This window comes from Camarhynchus parvulus, chromosome 14, assembly GCF_901933205.1.
Source record: "Camarhynchus parvulus chromosome 14, STF_HiC, whole genome shotgun sequence".
In the NCBI taxonomy this organism is placed as follows: domain Eukaryota; kingdom Metazoa; phylum Chordata; class Aves; order Passeriformes; family Thraupidae; genus Camarhynchus; species Camarhynchus parvulus.
The window spans coordinates 3,821,945-3,837,275 of NC_044584.1; the positions used below are offsets into that span (position 1 = coordinate 3,821,945).

The window sequence follows — 15,331 nt, forward strand, 5'->3', positions numbered from 1 at the left end:
GGGTTATACAAAGACATAGGAACAGGGATCCCCCTTCTCTGAGAGTCAGGTTCCATTTCACCAAAGGACTGAAGGGAGAGAAAAGGAAGAATAACTCCACACAGAAAACCATTGTATGGAAATGTGCAGACTGGAAGGCATAGCTGTGTTGAACAAAAAAGCCAGGGAAAGGCAAAATGGAGCTGGGGCTCAGCAGAGAAGCAAGTGCTGCAGCAAAGTTGGCCTGAGCAGACCTCTCCAGCCAGGCACAAGCCTTCATGGATGCAAAATCTTTCTTCTCACAAAGAATGCAAGATCGAGCACAGGTGTAGAAGGGAAAGAAAGCACCACCGGTATCCCTACATAGACACCTCTACTACTTTACCATCTTGGAAGAGAGATTTGCAGTACCAATTGCTGTGCTTAGCATTATGGTTTCCTTCCTTATGAATAGCAATACAAGCAGAGTTTTCTAAATGAGAATAAATGTATACATTTCAATTGAAATAACAAACAACAATTCAACTTGCCATACGGTTTATTTCCAAAGACTAGTTCAGTCTTGGCAAATGTGGCTAGGCTACCTCCATATAGCAGTTGTTCTCTTGGGCAAGGGTTCGCACAAAAGTTTCCTTTTCTCTCATTTTTCCTGCTGTTTTCCACTAATAGTTCTATTGGTCTTTTTTTTAACTGCAAGTGCCAGTCTGGAGTCCTCATTGTGAATGGTGTGAGAGACAGAAGGATAGGAGTTACTCACAAAATTATTAGGTAGCACCTTGTCTGAGCCATGGAGCTCCAGGGGCTCTACAGTTTTTCTTTCTAAGCTTAGCCCAATACTGTCCAGTGATGCTGGTAAGCTGAGTGCTGAGGCACACCCCCTGCCCCCGTCTGCATGCTTCAGCACCTCTTCACTTCCCCCTGCATCTCCAAGTTCCCTCAAGTGGTTGTGTGAGTGGCAGTGGAAGTTAGTAATTTAGTCTGTTATCACCACTCTCTTGCGTTACTTTCCCAGTAGGGTTAAAGCTTTTCCATTTTGTTGCCTTTGTAGCTCTTTCTCTGCTGTTTAAATCTTGACATTTCATCTCTAACAAATGCAACAGCTGTTCATCTCTGCTGGTATTTTCATCATTGCTATCACCATACAGCTCATTAGTGCTGTTGATCCAAGGGCTACCATCACTCATCTGCGTGTCATTCTCACTAGATGCTAAACCTGGGACAGCGGTGCAGTCAGAACCCTGAACAGTCAAACACACACCATCCTTTATCCTTGGGTCAGATTCATAGACTGCAGTATCTGGTGGTGCTTCATTCAGGTTGTCGCACAGATTAATGAAGGATTCATATAGTGATGTAGACATAACCTCATTGTCACTGTCCCAGTATAGACCATTACATTTACCTGCACTACCAAAAGGCTGATAGCCAGATGGCTGAGGTGCAATGGGGCAAGAAATTATATCAGCTTTCCTTCGAACATTTTGATATATTACTTGCTTATGCATTTCTTCCTCTGAAAGAAAAGCTGAAGCACCTTCATTTACATGTGTGGAGAAAGACGGAAAATCAGTATGTTCTGAACAGGTGTTTGGAAAATCAAACTCAGTGCTGGGAGATCTGTAGGTGTTGTAACACATCTGATTGCTAGCAGGCTGAGCCCTTTGGTCTCTGCAGCTGCATTCGGGCATCTCTGACAACTGTCTCAAAGGCGGTAAGGAAGGCACGCTTTCAAAGCCCAGAGTCAGGCTACTGTTAGCCATTGACTGAGACACGAGGGCACTGAAGCTCTTGTATGCAGAGCTGCTTGGTTCCTTGCACGCAGACACAAGCATATTAAAGCTCCTGTAGGCAGAGCCACAGGGCTCCAGGGATGGAGACAAAAGGGTGTCACAGCTCTTGTAGGCAGAACCACACAACCCCATGGACGCAGACACAAGGGTATCAAAACTCTTGTCCGCAGGCCTGTTTTTTTTGTCTGTTTCAGTTCCAAACAATGACTTATTTATAGACTCCTGGGTGAGGACACAAGAGCCAAGCTCACTTTCAGAATGACATAGAAAACGGCTTTGATGAACCATTTGTTGAAGATCTCTTGCATCCAGAGAAGCAGAATTTATGCTGGAGCTCCGATATCCAGATTCAAAGGATTCTTCTGATAGTTCTGACTCTTTGCTGGCTGTACTACAATTGTAGTCATCTTGAGAGGCTTCGGTGAAAAGAGGAGCTCTATGAGAAATATCACACGGTTGCGGACTCTGGGCTACACTTTCTTTGGGATTTTGCTGTGATGGATTTTCAGACCCAATGTTCTCTAAGGTCTTCCTCTCAGCTGTGGGGATATTTGGGCCTTTATTGTCTTCCATGTTATTTTCATCTGCCAGGAGTGCATCAAACATGTTAGCTAGTAACTCATTGTGTTCAGGGTGCTCTCTGAAAGCACCAATGCTGCTCTCACAAGGCTCAAACATGGTGATCTGGTTGTCAGTTTCTTCTTGGCTCTCAGTTTCACTGTCTGTTAAACATACACAGATCTCTATACAGTCTTCAACTGGTATTGTATCAGGGGTTAAAACTGCACTGCTGCCTTTTGGCAACCACTCTTCAGACTTGCTGGGGCAACTGCAAGATTTCTCAACATTTCTGATGTTATCTTTTCCCTTGAAGTTTTGGCTTGACAAACTTTGAGCCAGACAGCTCTTGCCACTTCTGTTTTTGGAAGTCAAAAGGAAAGGACAGTTAATGTTTATAGTACAGGAAACAATTTTATGCTGTAAAGCAGAGGATTTTTTTAAAAATCTTACTTACATTTGTTGTTCCATGTGACTCTGCTTTAAGTCCTGGAACGGGAACTTAATTTCATCAAAGTAGCACAAAACTGAAAACTAATAAAGATACAAATGGGATTTAGGACACATATGAACTGTATTTAGTATCCCTTACACTAGACAGACAATAGAATTTACTACATATTCTACTTCTGATGATCAGGAAAAGGTATTTTTTGCAAAGCTTTTAAATTACCTTGACATTTTTTACAACCGATTGGCTCTTTGCTGGATTTGGGATTTGATCCCACCATTCTTTCTTCACTCTGCAAGGAAAGAATGAAAATAACTTGTTTTGACTGCACTTGGGCTTAATCAGTGTACATTTCTCTCTTCTGTTCTCCTTTCCCTCTTAGGCATCTGCACTGCAGCAACAGAAAATATTCATTTTGAGCATCTCCTGATTTTCATTAAACCAGTGCAAAGATGTTTGTATGTTTGGTATGTGACTGCTCTGCACAGCAACAGTCACCTGTTCTTCTAATCATGTTTAAAAGGATGTGTGAAATAGACAGGCTCTCATTACCATTTAAAAATTTCATATTACCATTTAAAAATTTTTGAAAGAAATAAAGGTATTTAGCCATCCTTACTTGAACTCCAGCAAAGACCAAGGTCCAAAATTGACAACCCCTACTATAATAAACCTATTCTAGTAAGTTAATAAGATTATTCAGAAAATGACAAATCATAAAACTGACTTGTGTTTATAAAATCTCTGCTCACAGACAGCTAGATAAAGGTGCTGAGAAAACCCAAAACATTAGATTTCCGTGCTACCAGACATTTGTCTAACCAATAGGAATACTGATATCCGTATAAACAATTACTCTATAAACTCTGTGACAAGCAGGATACCTACTTGGTGAAACAGAAATAACAAATTATGGATCCTGCCATGATCAGTATGCAGGATGTGGGCACAGCCATCTGCAGAATGTCTTCAGCCTTCACTGGGTAATCTGTTAAACATGCAAATGTCTACATGTGAATGCGCATCTAAATGCAAGCACTGACAATACCAAATTATTTGCTGCTCTTCTGCAACTCAAAAAAATGCCCTTTTAGAGGATGTAAAATTAAGCTTCCAGCACGTTAACAACAGACCCCCACAGCTGCCAGCAGCAATGGTGTGTGGTGTGTCAGAGACCTGGCACAGGTACTGTGCTCAGCTACTGGGTGTGGTAGGAGCTGGGAGAGCCAGTGTGCACTGCGAGGCCACTGTCAGCCCTCAGGGACAAGGGCTATCCCACAGTGCCTAAAATGGCATTATCATGCATTATCATTGTCACTGTAGTGCAGCTATGTTTCTTGTTCTCTCTGTTGCTCTTCAGGGCCTTTTATAAACCCTCCTACCTCTATTAAAATACTGCTTTATTTGCAGCATATATATATATATATATATATATATATATTTATTTATATCTATATATATATGTATATATACACACATTTATAGAGAATAAACAGATTCCTTTCAGCCTGTTTTTCACAAGGCTAAGCAATCCAACCTCCCTTGGTCTTCTCTTCCTTAGTTTCCCAAGGAGCTGCCTATCTATGTTTAGCATCTTTGGAAGCCTTTACAGATGTATTCACGTTACATTCAAAATGATGAAGATGGTGAGTCCATAACTCTCCTCCAAGAGAGCAGCAGAGTATGTAAGACTGTATACCATCCTTTTACCAAGCTGTTATTTCTGACACTATTACCATAGCGAAATTCAACTTCTTCACTCCATTCACTCCAGTAGGCTGGGTAGTCCACATAGTTACACCTGAGACTTGCAACATAATCACAGCCTCTCTTCAAGGAGCTTGCAGTAATCTCAAAACTTTTTGCCTGGTAGTTAATTGCTTTTACAGAAACCTGAAAAGAAAGTGAGAAAGTTCACTTTGATTTCTTTATAGGGTGAAGGGTTAGTGACAACAACTGCATATCAATAGTGTTATGTGTTTCAGTGACCGTTCACAAATGAACAAATGAATGCCTTGTGTATGATACTGCAGTTCATGTCATTGGCAGGTGGCATTTATTACCTGGCACCATGCATGTTCTTCTGCTACCAGAAGCAGCCCAGCCCAGAAATGCTGAATTATTCAGAACTCACCTGCCCCACAGAGCCATCAACCTCCAGCTTCCTGATGTCTAAGGAGCAAATGAAGTTCAGGGAATAGAAGCACTGTATTTTCAATCTCTGCCCTGTCTACTGCAAGCAGCAGACCATTTTGGGGTGTCAGTCACAAGAGTTTCAATTCTCTGACACCCAGCTGAATCATCTTGGGGGCAAAGTGAACTGTGGCAAGTGTGTAATCAGGATCACTGTGCTCTGGCTGGCCCTTACATTATTATTAATGAAACTATTTTCTAGAGGACTTTTTAAACCTTTAAGCCCTGGAGATAGAAAATGAAGAGCTTGGTTGTCTCTTACCTCTGTTGGGTGCTGCTTCCTCCAGTATTTCACTTCATAGATGACTGGCTGTCCAGAGAGAAAGGATGGATGAGAGTAGCTCTCCTCCCAACTCAGATTGAAGTTACCATTTTCAGCTTTTTTAATGGCAAGATTTTTGGGGGCTCTCGGCTTAACTGTATGGTAAAAAATACAGAACAGGGTAATGGGAGAGCACTGATAGAGAGAAGCAGAGAGAGAAGCATTCACCAGAGACCAGAATATCATTGCAGTCAATGCACTTAGCCCTTTTCACTATGGTGTACCACAAGAATAGAGAGGCTGAACCTGAGCAACTTGAGGGTATTTATTAAGCACTGATTCCTCAAGCTGGCTAAACCAATTGCAAGCACGGTCTTTTGGTGCACTGGATGCAGCTTTCACCCCGGAGAAACAGGAACAACCTGTACCCTGACAGCAGCTGCTGTGAGGCCAGGTGGGAACAGAGCTCCAACATCACAGCCAAGCTGTCCTGGCTCCCTGTCTCTTGAAAATCAATGTGGACTTCTGCTTATTTGGCAGATAAGCAGCAGCATCAATCAAGTATTCTGAAGAGAACCAGCTCCTTGGCCTGCCTAAAGTATGAAAATGGTTTCTCTGAGTGTTTAAGGTGACAGGCGCTACCAACAAGCACACTGTTCTGACCAAACTGGGGGTCTAGGCAGAGACATGAACTCTGTCCTGTTTAGGAGTAGTCTCTAACTTTTTTATCATTGACTGTTAAAATCCAACAGGAATTACTGTAAAAAATCTCCTGCTCATTTGGCATGATTCAACTAGCATGAAAAATCAGAGCATGACAGAGACAGGAATGGGAAGAATTTTAGCAGGGATAACCTAGTTTATTTCCAGAAACTGAAAGTAGTATGATTCCTCTTCCTCTTGTAAGCCACAAGTAAAAGGCACTAAAGATAATCTAAGTCCCCAAACTCCTTTTGGCTCACAGCTGAGAGGGTACAGCTAGAGGAACAATCACTCTCTGCCTTCCCCATTACTTACATTAATTCCTTAAGAATCTAATCCAGAATCAGGTTTCTAAAACAAATGGATTTTGCATTTAAGCTACCATGACATTTTGCACCTCTGACAAGCAAAAACTGTTCTGGAGACGTGAATGAGAAGTTAGCTAGGATTGCAAAGCCTTGAACCAGATGCACCAGTGACAAAGTAAACAAGATCTTACCAACAAGGGCTGGTGTAACATTGTAATTCCACGAATCAGTGCCATTGAATTGTAGGGCTAGAATATACGTGAGGCCTAATACAAAATATTCCGAATATATTGTACAAGTGCATCTTAAACTGTCTTTTTCATTCTCAGGAACACACTTGTTTCTGAAAAACAGGCACAAAATTATGTGATGTTTAAGACAATGCTACACACTATTCCTTGAAAAGGTGAAATCAAGTCTCTCAACATGTATAACAAATCAGAACTGAGACAAGTCAGTTCTCAGAAATGTTTCCAAAACAAAATCGAGATCCTCAAACAACCCACCCTCCCTAGCCACCTACTGGATATCTGTATCATGAAAATTAAAAACTTGACAGAAAGGCCAAGTATTGATTCCAAATACAACCCTTTGTCACACTTCAGTTTCTAAAGGAAGATACTAACAGCTTGTTAGTATAGGAACAGGTTTATTGCAGTGTATCAGCAAGGTTATTTGAATGTTGGTGTGGTGAAATCATGCAGCAAGGGAAAGGAGAACCCAGATGCATCTTCTTGAGTAAGAGATGATGACTGGCCCTGCTCAGAACAGGGACAACAGTCTGCGCCTGAACAAGGAGCTACACTGTATGCAGAGACAATCACCGGGCCTTCAGTGGAAAGGATCTTTCACACAGGCTGCAGACCAGTGAATCAAGAAAGACTTCTCATGAAGAAGGTAAAATTTTACATGAAGTTCTGTAAACTTCTAAGAGCCCTACCACTCCCACCAGTAGGACTTGATCCATCCTCTGTCCTAAGAAAGCAGAAAGTTCTACAGAAGAGTAGACCACTGAACTGAGGGTGCTGTTAATTGCAGAAACCCATTTTACTTAAAAGGAAATAATCCATTTTTCTTTAAGAGCAATAATGTAAAGTACATTTTGTCCCAGACACCCACAGTAGAGGGAGGAAATTAAAGCCAGTAGTGGCTATAGGATATATAAAACTTAACAATGGCAGTGTAACATCTTAAACACTTACGACACAGAAGTTTCCTTGCTGTAGTAGAGCACGAATTCTTTGGAGCAATTGGTTTGTGCAGGCACCTTCCAGTGACAAACCAGCTCTTTGTCATAGTCAGTGAAGCATGCAAATTCTTGTATGTGTCCTGCAGTCAAAACTAGGGGAAAGCAGCATAAAATGAGAAGCAAGAGAATCAGAAGACTATATTGGACTAAGCAGAAATACGAACTTTTCCATCTAAACAGAGCTGCCACATCTCTACAAATTAAGTGAAAACATTGCTATTTTTTGTGTCTGGGTAAATGGAAAGAGAAACAGACACTCAGACCGTCTCCACCTTTCTGGAGACAATGTCTATGGTCTTGGACAGGAGAAGTCTGCAGTAGTAATAATGAGATAGAAAGGCACATTTCAGCCAACACAGACTTCCAAGAACAGAAAATCTGACTGCAATAGCTCTATTTAAAACACATCAGCATTAAATGACATTACATTAAAACAGCATTAAATACAAAAGGTTCAAAACCCAAAATGCAGATAATTAACAGAGTCAGACCAGGATCACTGCTTACAGTCATGACTCCTGCTTTACCTACAACTAAGGTAAAAGGTTCTAAGCTTCCCAAATGCATTTACCTACAACGAAGGTAAAAGGTTCTAAGCTTCCCATGCTTCATTTCACTGAGTACTTCCTGCTCTGCCTTCTACTCATCATTGTTATGAGAGCATTCAAGACTGAGGAGAGATAAAGTCACACTGAGCCAGGCACTGAGGAGCTACACAAAAGCCCAGAGTCTCTGCACTCCACTGTTCAAGTTTATAACTATTTTCACTGGCAGTATTTAACCAACAAATAGAATATAGTGGTCAAAATATTTTTGTTAGAACTGGAAGTGCAAAGAGAATCCACAATCCTCAGTATCCCTTCCAGCTTCACTTTCCTTTATTTCAATGTGCTCCACAAGAGTGATACACAGAACAGAAGAGAAGCTAGGTGACAGTAAGGCCACGTTGTTATTTGGACTTACAGTGTGCCAACCCTGATACCGGACCCTGGAATGCAATTATAAGAAAATAGCTAGAAATAGCTAATACTTTTATCATCCAAGACAATTATTTGCCTTTTCTGATGTTTGACTTCTCTTTCACAGGTAAATAAAAACAGTATCTCATTTTTCTTGCACAACCTGTACAAATATAAATCTTTTTCCGCTTTACATGTCAATCTCCTGTAAAAAAATTAAAATACCTGTTTTTTGAATGCTATTAATTAAAATTATCTGAGAATTTCCAAAGGGATTCTGCTAGAAGGTTTTCTGCGGCAATTACACAAGACCAAATTTTGTGTACACGACCCAGTAAATTACCAACTCTCCATGCTGGTCATTTAGATTGCAAATTCAAGACACATTTGCCAACTATTCACATCCTGCAAGGTCTTTGTCCTTCAGCCATGTCTGCTTCACAGTCTTATTCCTTCCAACAGGTACCTAAATTTCAATTATTCATCCCATGCCTTTTTTGCTGAAAGTACCAAATTTCATTTTATCTTCCCTAGATTTCTACTTTTCTGTAGTCCACTTGTGTTATTTACTATGATCCAACTTCTGCATACTCTAATACAGTACAGGATCTGCAAATGTAAAATGTGATGGTCAGATACCTTTTAGTGGATATGATATATAGCACAATGGGATCTATAAAATTTGGATTCTAAGTTGTCTGGTATATTGACTGCTTATAAACCTAGAACTTACTGTGATTCATGGTTTCAGTAGTGTTCAAATACTTAGAAAATGTTTTGGTTCAGTTACTAAGGCTAAATATTTATCCTGTAGATAAGAACTATTGCTGTTATGTCCTTTCTGGATGACAGTAGCATGTTAGGTTTCCTTTTTTTTTTCCTGCATGGTATCCAATTCTTTAACACTCATCAAAAAAGCAGCAAGTCAAACTTCTGTAACACTTTAACAGTCATACTGCTTTTTATTTTACAATAATCATTACTCTGTTTATGTTGTTTATATTTGGTTGCCATTTGTAATTTTATTGCTAGTTTCCTTTTCTCACTTTAAAATGTACTTTTAACAGAAGTACTATCAAGTTAAGGCCCTTAAAGATGAATGACATTATTTTTCAATCTGTTAACCATCTTGCACTTTCAAGAATACTTCAATTAATTTAAGCTCTTCCTGCTGTGTTAAGCTATGATGACTAATAGTTTTACTTTATCTTGCCATTCAGTGCTGTCATGTCTTTTCAGAACTCTAAATTATATTCTCTGCTCTTTTCCTCTCACCTTCTCACTTTTTCGTCTCTGGTATACCATATTTTTTTCAAAAAGCTCAGATATTTGAGAATTTCCTTTTGAAACCATATACAGTACAGGGTTTGTTTTGACTTTGCATAGTTAAAAGCGGAAACTTAAATACTGAATTTCTTTTTTGATCCTCAAAGAGTACACAATGCTGAAGAAACTTAAAATGCATAGTTAACTAGGCAAACAAACCCAAACAAAACACAATAAAATTAAACTTTGACAAAGATAATTTAGGGAAATGAAAAGGTGGGATTACCTACTGTCACAGACATTTCTTTTATGAAAAATCTTCTCTTAAGATTTTCCTGCTGGAGCTGAGAAGTTCAGCAACAAGACATAAACAACAGATTATCTGCTGCTGTAGAATGCAACAGGTCTGTCTAGATTAGTGCAACTTGCATGTTTATAATTAATAGCTAATCTAGAACTGAGATCTCTGACACAGTCCGAGAGAGCTTGTGTGTTATCGTTCTTTACTTTTCTTAGCTTAGCAGCTTCTAGAAACTCTCCTTTCTTTTTCTTTTTTAGTATAGTATAGTATATGTATATAACATAATAAATCAAGCCTTCTGATCATGAGTCAAAGATCTCGTCTCTTCCTTCACCCAAAAACCCTTGTGACCACCGTCACAACCTACACCAGACAATCCTGCCAATGTGTTCTTGCAAACCTTGATCCTTCTCATTAATTCAAATTGCACTATTTCATAGCATGTAAGACAGTAGCTAAAACACTTTCTTTTTTAGAGACAGGGTACTTTAAATTGTCCTTTAACTATTTTGGTTTGCTTTATAAAACAAAATGAGATCTAAGAAACTATAGACTACTGTGGAACTAGTTAAAAAAATACAGGAAGCAAAGTGTGAGATTCATTTTCCAGAAAATAAAAATGCATTATTGAAAACCATTACTATATATATATATATATAAAATTTTTTTTATATATATAAAAAATTAGTATTTTTAATCAAACATCATAAAAGATGAAATGAAAACAACTCATGTTTATGGGTATGGGAAGTCAGCTTCTGCCAACTGAGCTTAAGGAACCAGCAGCACTTGGACTCGACGCACCTGCAGGCTGACAGAAGGGTGGCAAGGGACACACCAGAAATCCTGTTCCCTGTCTGCCCCTGGCAGGGCAAGTCAGAGCTGCCACATCCCACAGACAGATCTGCTCTAATCCAGGCAAGCGTGCTTCCCAGCCAGCCACGCTGCAGACTGTGGGGAGCACAAAGTGGCAGCAGCTCTGCAGGCCGGCTCCGGGAGCGGCTCCCTCCAGCAAACCACAGCAGCCAGGGGACACCGCGGCTTCCTGCAGAGCTGCCAGGGCTACGCGGAGACCTGGCCCATGCTGGGGTGTCCAGGGCACACCAGATGCTGGGGAAGGAGGACATGGCTTTCCAAACCTGTTTCTCCTTTCTGCAAATTTCTAGTTTTTCTTCTCCACATAGAAAAGGTCAATATAAAGAGTAAAAAAAAAAATCTAAGATTTTTTTCTAGTACAGGGATACTTCTGACATTTGAAGCTACAAATTTTATAGCAGTTAATTAGTGGTAACAGCGTTACCTAGTGGTCATAGAAAAATGCTATCGAGAAAAACTTCACTATAATAATTTAAAATATTGACAAACATACCTTCATTTGTTGTATATGAAAAGAAAAGGATCCACAGGATATATGGTGCAGCACTTGGGAGTCTTGCCATTATTGATAATGGTCAGGTTTAGTAGGAAAAACTGCTGCAATTCTGCCAACAGAAAACATAATAAGCTTACATCTCTGTCTCAGTTAAGGTAAAGGTGTAGCTTTTCCTATCACTGTGCTAGATGTTAGAATTCAGACTCCCTGCTGTACCTATTTCCCACCTCTGGCCCCTAAAATTAGGACTGAGACATGTAAAAGAATAAGGAGAACATAAATGAGCTAGAAGACTTTTCTGCAAAATTTTCATTAGGGAGGATAAGGGACTGACATTGGCAGTGGAGCTACTCTCTTTAGCTACTAGAAAAGAATGGCTGCTAGTATGTAAAGGGTAAAAAAGGGCAAGCACTAGACCAAAATGAGTGACATTGTCACCAAAGCCCTATGATTCCATTCAGATAAGTAAAAGAATTTAAGAATGAAGTGTCCAATCTACTGACTAAAATGTTTTCTCCAAGTCCTATCACCAGTACCTTGATAATCTGAGTATCACCTCTTTAAAAAAAGAATTTTAGCAAAGAACTCTGAGCATTGCTCCAAAAGAATGCAGATTCATTAAAACATTAATTATTAAAAAGTTGTAAAACACATACCTAATCATTATATAACCAGAACAACTTTGGAGAAGGAAAATAATGCAGCTTTTATGTCCCTAAGCATAGCAAAACTGTCTAGGTAAATTGAAAACAGATGAAATAATTAATTTCAGACTTCAAAATAGCAAATGTCCCCAAGATATTTTACCAATGGAGCTACTTAATGTCTAAGATAAGGCTGCCAGCTTTCATATAACTACAAACGGATATCATGCATTTAAAATTCTTGTAAATTTGTAAGTGAAGTCATGCTAACTAATATGCTTTTGTCTTTGCTTTCAGTATAAAGAGGGATAATATTGGTTCAGCAGCACATTGTTAAGACACAACCCTCTGGTCCCTTCCTCTCATGCATTTGGAATTTTCTAACTTTCATATCTGGACAGGGTGTTCTTGCTGCCTGAAGCTTCAGCTGTTCTGTTTATATCTGTAGGGCTCCTGGTAGTACGCTAGTTTTTATTTCAAAGGGAAGGGAGGGGAGGGGAGGGGAGAGGAGTCTCCTTCTCTTGGTGAATGGTATTGGGTGCTCTGCATAAGGTTGCTCAAATTCTGAAGTAGAAAAGACCACTGTAAGGTCACCATTTGTGGATGGTGGCTCAATACTCTCTTCCCCAAACCAACCATGCAGCAGAACCACTATACATGTGTCTGACAGAGGTGAGTCTGTCTGTCTGAAAATACCCATCTTAGAAGTTAAGGGATAAGGACATTATTAGTCAAAATAGAAGATCAGAATGGAGACTCTTCTGTGACTTTCTCTGGGGCAGTTACTGCTCATAGAGTAGTTCTTTATTAAGAACAAACTTGAAAGACAAATTTCTCATAAGAGCTTGAGAAAACTATTACTCAGGAGCTGAGTTTTTTTCATATTCTGAGAATAGATGAAATGTGACTAAGCACAGTAATACATTTTTTTTTAAAAAGAACACAAGCACCTTGGCTGCTGCTCAGAAAAAAAGAGCCAACTGCTCTGGCATAAAAAAAATAAAAATCCTTAATTTCCTTTTTTCCTGGAATTCTCAAGAGAGGAAGCATTTGCTTTCCACTGTTAGGTAATACTGCCACATGACTGGAGTTCCAAGAAACTCTTGGAAGTCTTAAAACTTTGGCAAAGAATCCTGAACCACGTAAGCATGTCCAAATGAGCAGATGGCAGACCAAAAGCATCTTCTCATGGAAGAATGGATCTGCACATGTGGATGAAAATGGAGTTAAGCCAGTGCCTTAATGAAACTGCAAAAGGAGAAAATTTTAAAACATCCACAGCTCTTCTGCCTGTTACCTCTTAAGTTTTTCATTATAACAGATAATGAAATACCAATCTTAAAAAAGTAGGTAACACATAGACAATGCTACAATTGCAGCAAACCTAGTAATTAACTCTGATATATTTGAGGAAAGTAAATTGCAAAGACATAAGTCACTTCCGCAAAACTAGGAAAGAAATCTCTGTCGGGGTTAGAACCAGATCTACATGGTTACTGGCATAAGCTAAATCCTTTGATCACTTAACTTTCTGTTTCTTGAAAATAATGTGATGTGATTAGAATTATTTCATTCACTATAAAGAAAAACGGTACTAACTTTTGGTCTGGTCTTGTAAGGAAATTAGGGTCACATTTCATTAACAGGTACAATCTGCAGAACTGTTACGTGGAAAGAGTAACTCCTGCCCAAACCAAGAGGTCAGATTAAACAAAACAGCTTAACGCACCGTTGCTGCAATTGTACAGCTAAAGCATCATTCCCTGTTTAAAACTGCCTCTTTTTAAAACTGATGCACATCTTGTCTTACTCTCTAGTTTAAAGCACTAACTATAAACGCTGAATAAAATGAGATAAGCGGTACAGAGCAAAGCAAAATGTTCACCAACAGATTCTACATCAAACCTTTAAAAGAAAACCCGTGCAGAGTGCAATGCCTTCTGACGAGAAACTTCTCCTTTCCGGGCGCTCAGCACGAACCGGTCCGAAGCTCGTAGGCCTCCGGGCACATGGGAGGCGCAGCCTGAGCCCTGGGCTGGGCACGGCCGGGAACGGCGCCGATCGGGAATGCGGGCCGGGGATAGGCGCGGCTGCTGCGCCTACCGCGCAGCACGTCCAGCAGGAACAACACTTCGGAGAATTACACCTTTCTGTGTAAAATATTGTAAAAGGAGCACTCACATTTAACAGCCTCCAGGAAAGAGAAGCGATTCTGGCCGCGGGTTCCAGCCGGAGCCGCCGCACGGGACGGGCCCAGGGATATGCGCCCGGCCAAGCCCCGGAGGGAGCACAGACCTTCCGCCCTTCCCAGAACCGGCACGGAGAAAAACACAGACGGCACAAACTGCACGCCAAGCGCAAGTAACGAGAAGGAGGCGGTCCTGACGCCAGGACGAAGGGGCCGCCGGACGTACCTTGTGTCTACCAGCACCCGCTCCGGACCCGGACGCTCCCGAACCCGGACGCTCCCGAACCCGGACGCAGCGTTACCCCAGGCCCGGCCTAACGCCATCCGCCCCCACACACCGCCCGTCCGGCGTGGCACGCCGTGGGGCGGGGCCGGCGCGGGGCGGGGCGGGGCCGGCGCGGGGCGGGCGAGTGCGGCCGTCGCTGAGCTGGTGAGCGCGGACCGGTGAGGGGGCGGCTGATGGGGATGGTCTCGTGATGGGAGTTCCGGGGAAGCCCGGGGAACCCCGATGGGTCCCGGTAGGGCCGAGGGCCAGCGGACCAGCGGACCAGCGGACCAGCGGACCAGCGGACCAGCGGACCAGCGGGCCGGGCGGTTTTCCGGGGCCTTGCCTCCGTGGGCTGCGGCTGGCCCGGGGCCGCGCGGGCGGCGAGGCCGGAGCTCAGCCAGTAGAGGGCAGTCGGTTGGTGCAGTGGTCAGGGAATTTCCTGAGCTGCCTTTAATTACTTTAGGCGTTCTTCGAAACCTGTAGAGGGTTATTTTCTGTCCAAATTCACCCTCTCTGATCGCCTGTGCTCCAGTCGGGCTGTGTGTGGAGCCGGAGCTTTATCTAACATAGAATGATGGACGGTGTTGTGTTTGTCACCCCACGGTGTTATTTTCAGGTTTGCAAATACCGCAGGGGAGAGTTTTGTAGCGGTTAGTGGGGCGTGGAGCGCTCTCCAGCTCCAGTTCCTAGCAAGTCAAACCGGCCCAATCCAGTTTGCTCAGCAACATGCTCTGCAGCTTCGATGAAAGCTACAGCGATAGAGCAAGAGAAGATCACTGTGAAAGTTAAGAGGCTCAGTGACCCCCAGGGGTACCTAAAGACCCTCCAAGAGCATCGTCTG

General features: G+C 41.6%; 2 protein-coding genes across 5 annotated transcripts in view; one reads left to right on the top strand and one right to left on the bottom strand.

The window, feature by feature from the left end:
• Positions 1–35: 35 nt before the first annotated feature.
• On the bottom strand, positions 36–14,586 carry IL4R (interleukin 4 receptor). Of its 2 annotated transcripts, XM_030957920.1 has the most exons (11): positions 14,449–14,586; positions 13,940–14,184; positions 11,388–11,499; positions 7,446–7,584; positions 6,435–6,586; positions 5,234–5,388; positions 4,515–4,671; positions 3,667–3,766; positions 3,001–3,070; positions 2,785–2,861; positions 36–2,685 (listed from the first exon to the last, which is right to left on the bottom strand). In XM_030957920.1, the coding sequence occupies exons 3-11, from the start codon at positions 11,455–11,457 to the stop codon at positions 945–947; spliced, it is 2,661 nt and encodes an 886-aa protein (XP_030813780.1). In that variant the 5' UTR covers positions 11,458–11,499; positions 13,940–14,184; positions 14,449–14,586; the 3' UTR covers positions 36–944. The 2 variants fall into 2 exon arrangements, with proteins under 2 accessions (XP_030813780.1, XP_030813781.1); XM_030957921.1 differs by lacking the exon at positions 13,940–14,184 and having other exon boundaries at positions 14,216–14,580.
• The window catches only part of NSMCE1 (NSE1 homolog, SMC5-SMC6 complex component), a 9,482-nt gene continuing 8,387 nt past the window's right edge, over positions 14,237–15,331 (top strand). For 2 of the 3 annotated variants that reach the window (XM_030957923.1, XM_030957925.1), the window contains exon 1: positions 14,237–14,652. The gene's annotated coding sequence lies outside the window, so the exon portion shown is untranslated. Of the gene's footprint in view, positions 14,653–14,716; positions 14,741–15,331 lie in introns of those variants that run through there. The other variant, XM_030957924.1, reaches the window with a different exon arrangement.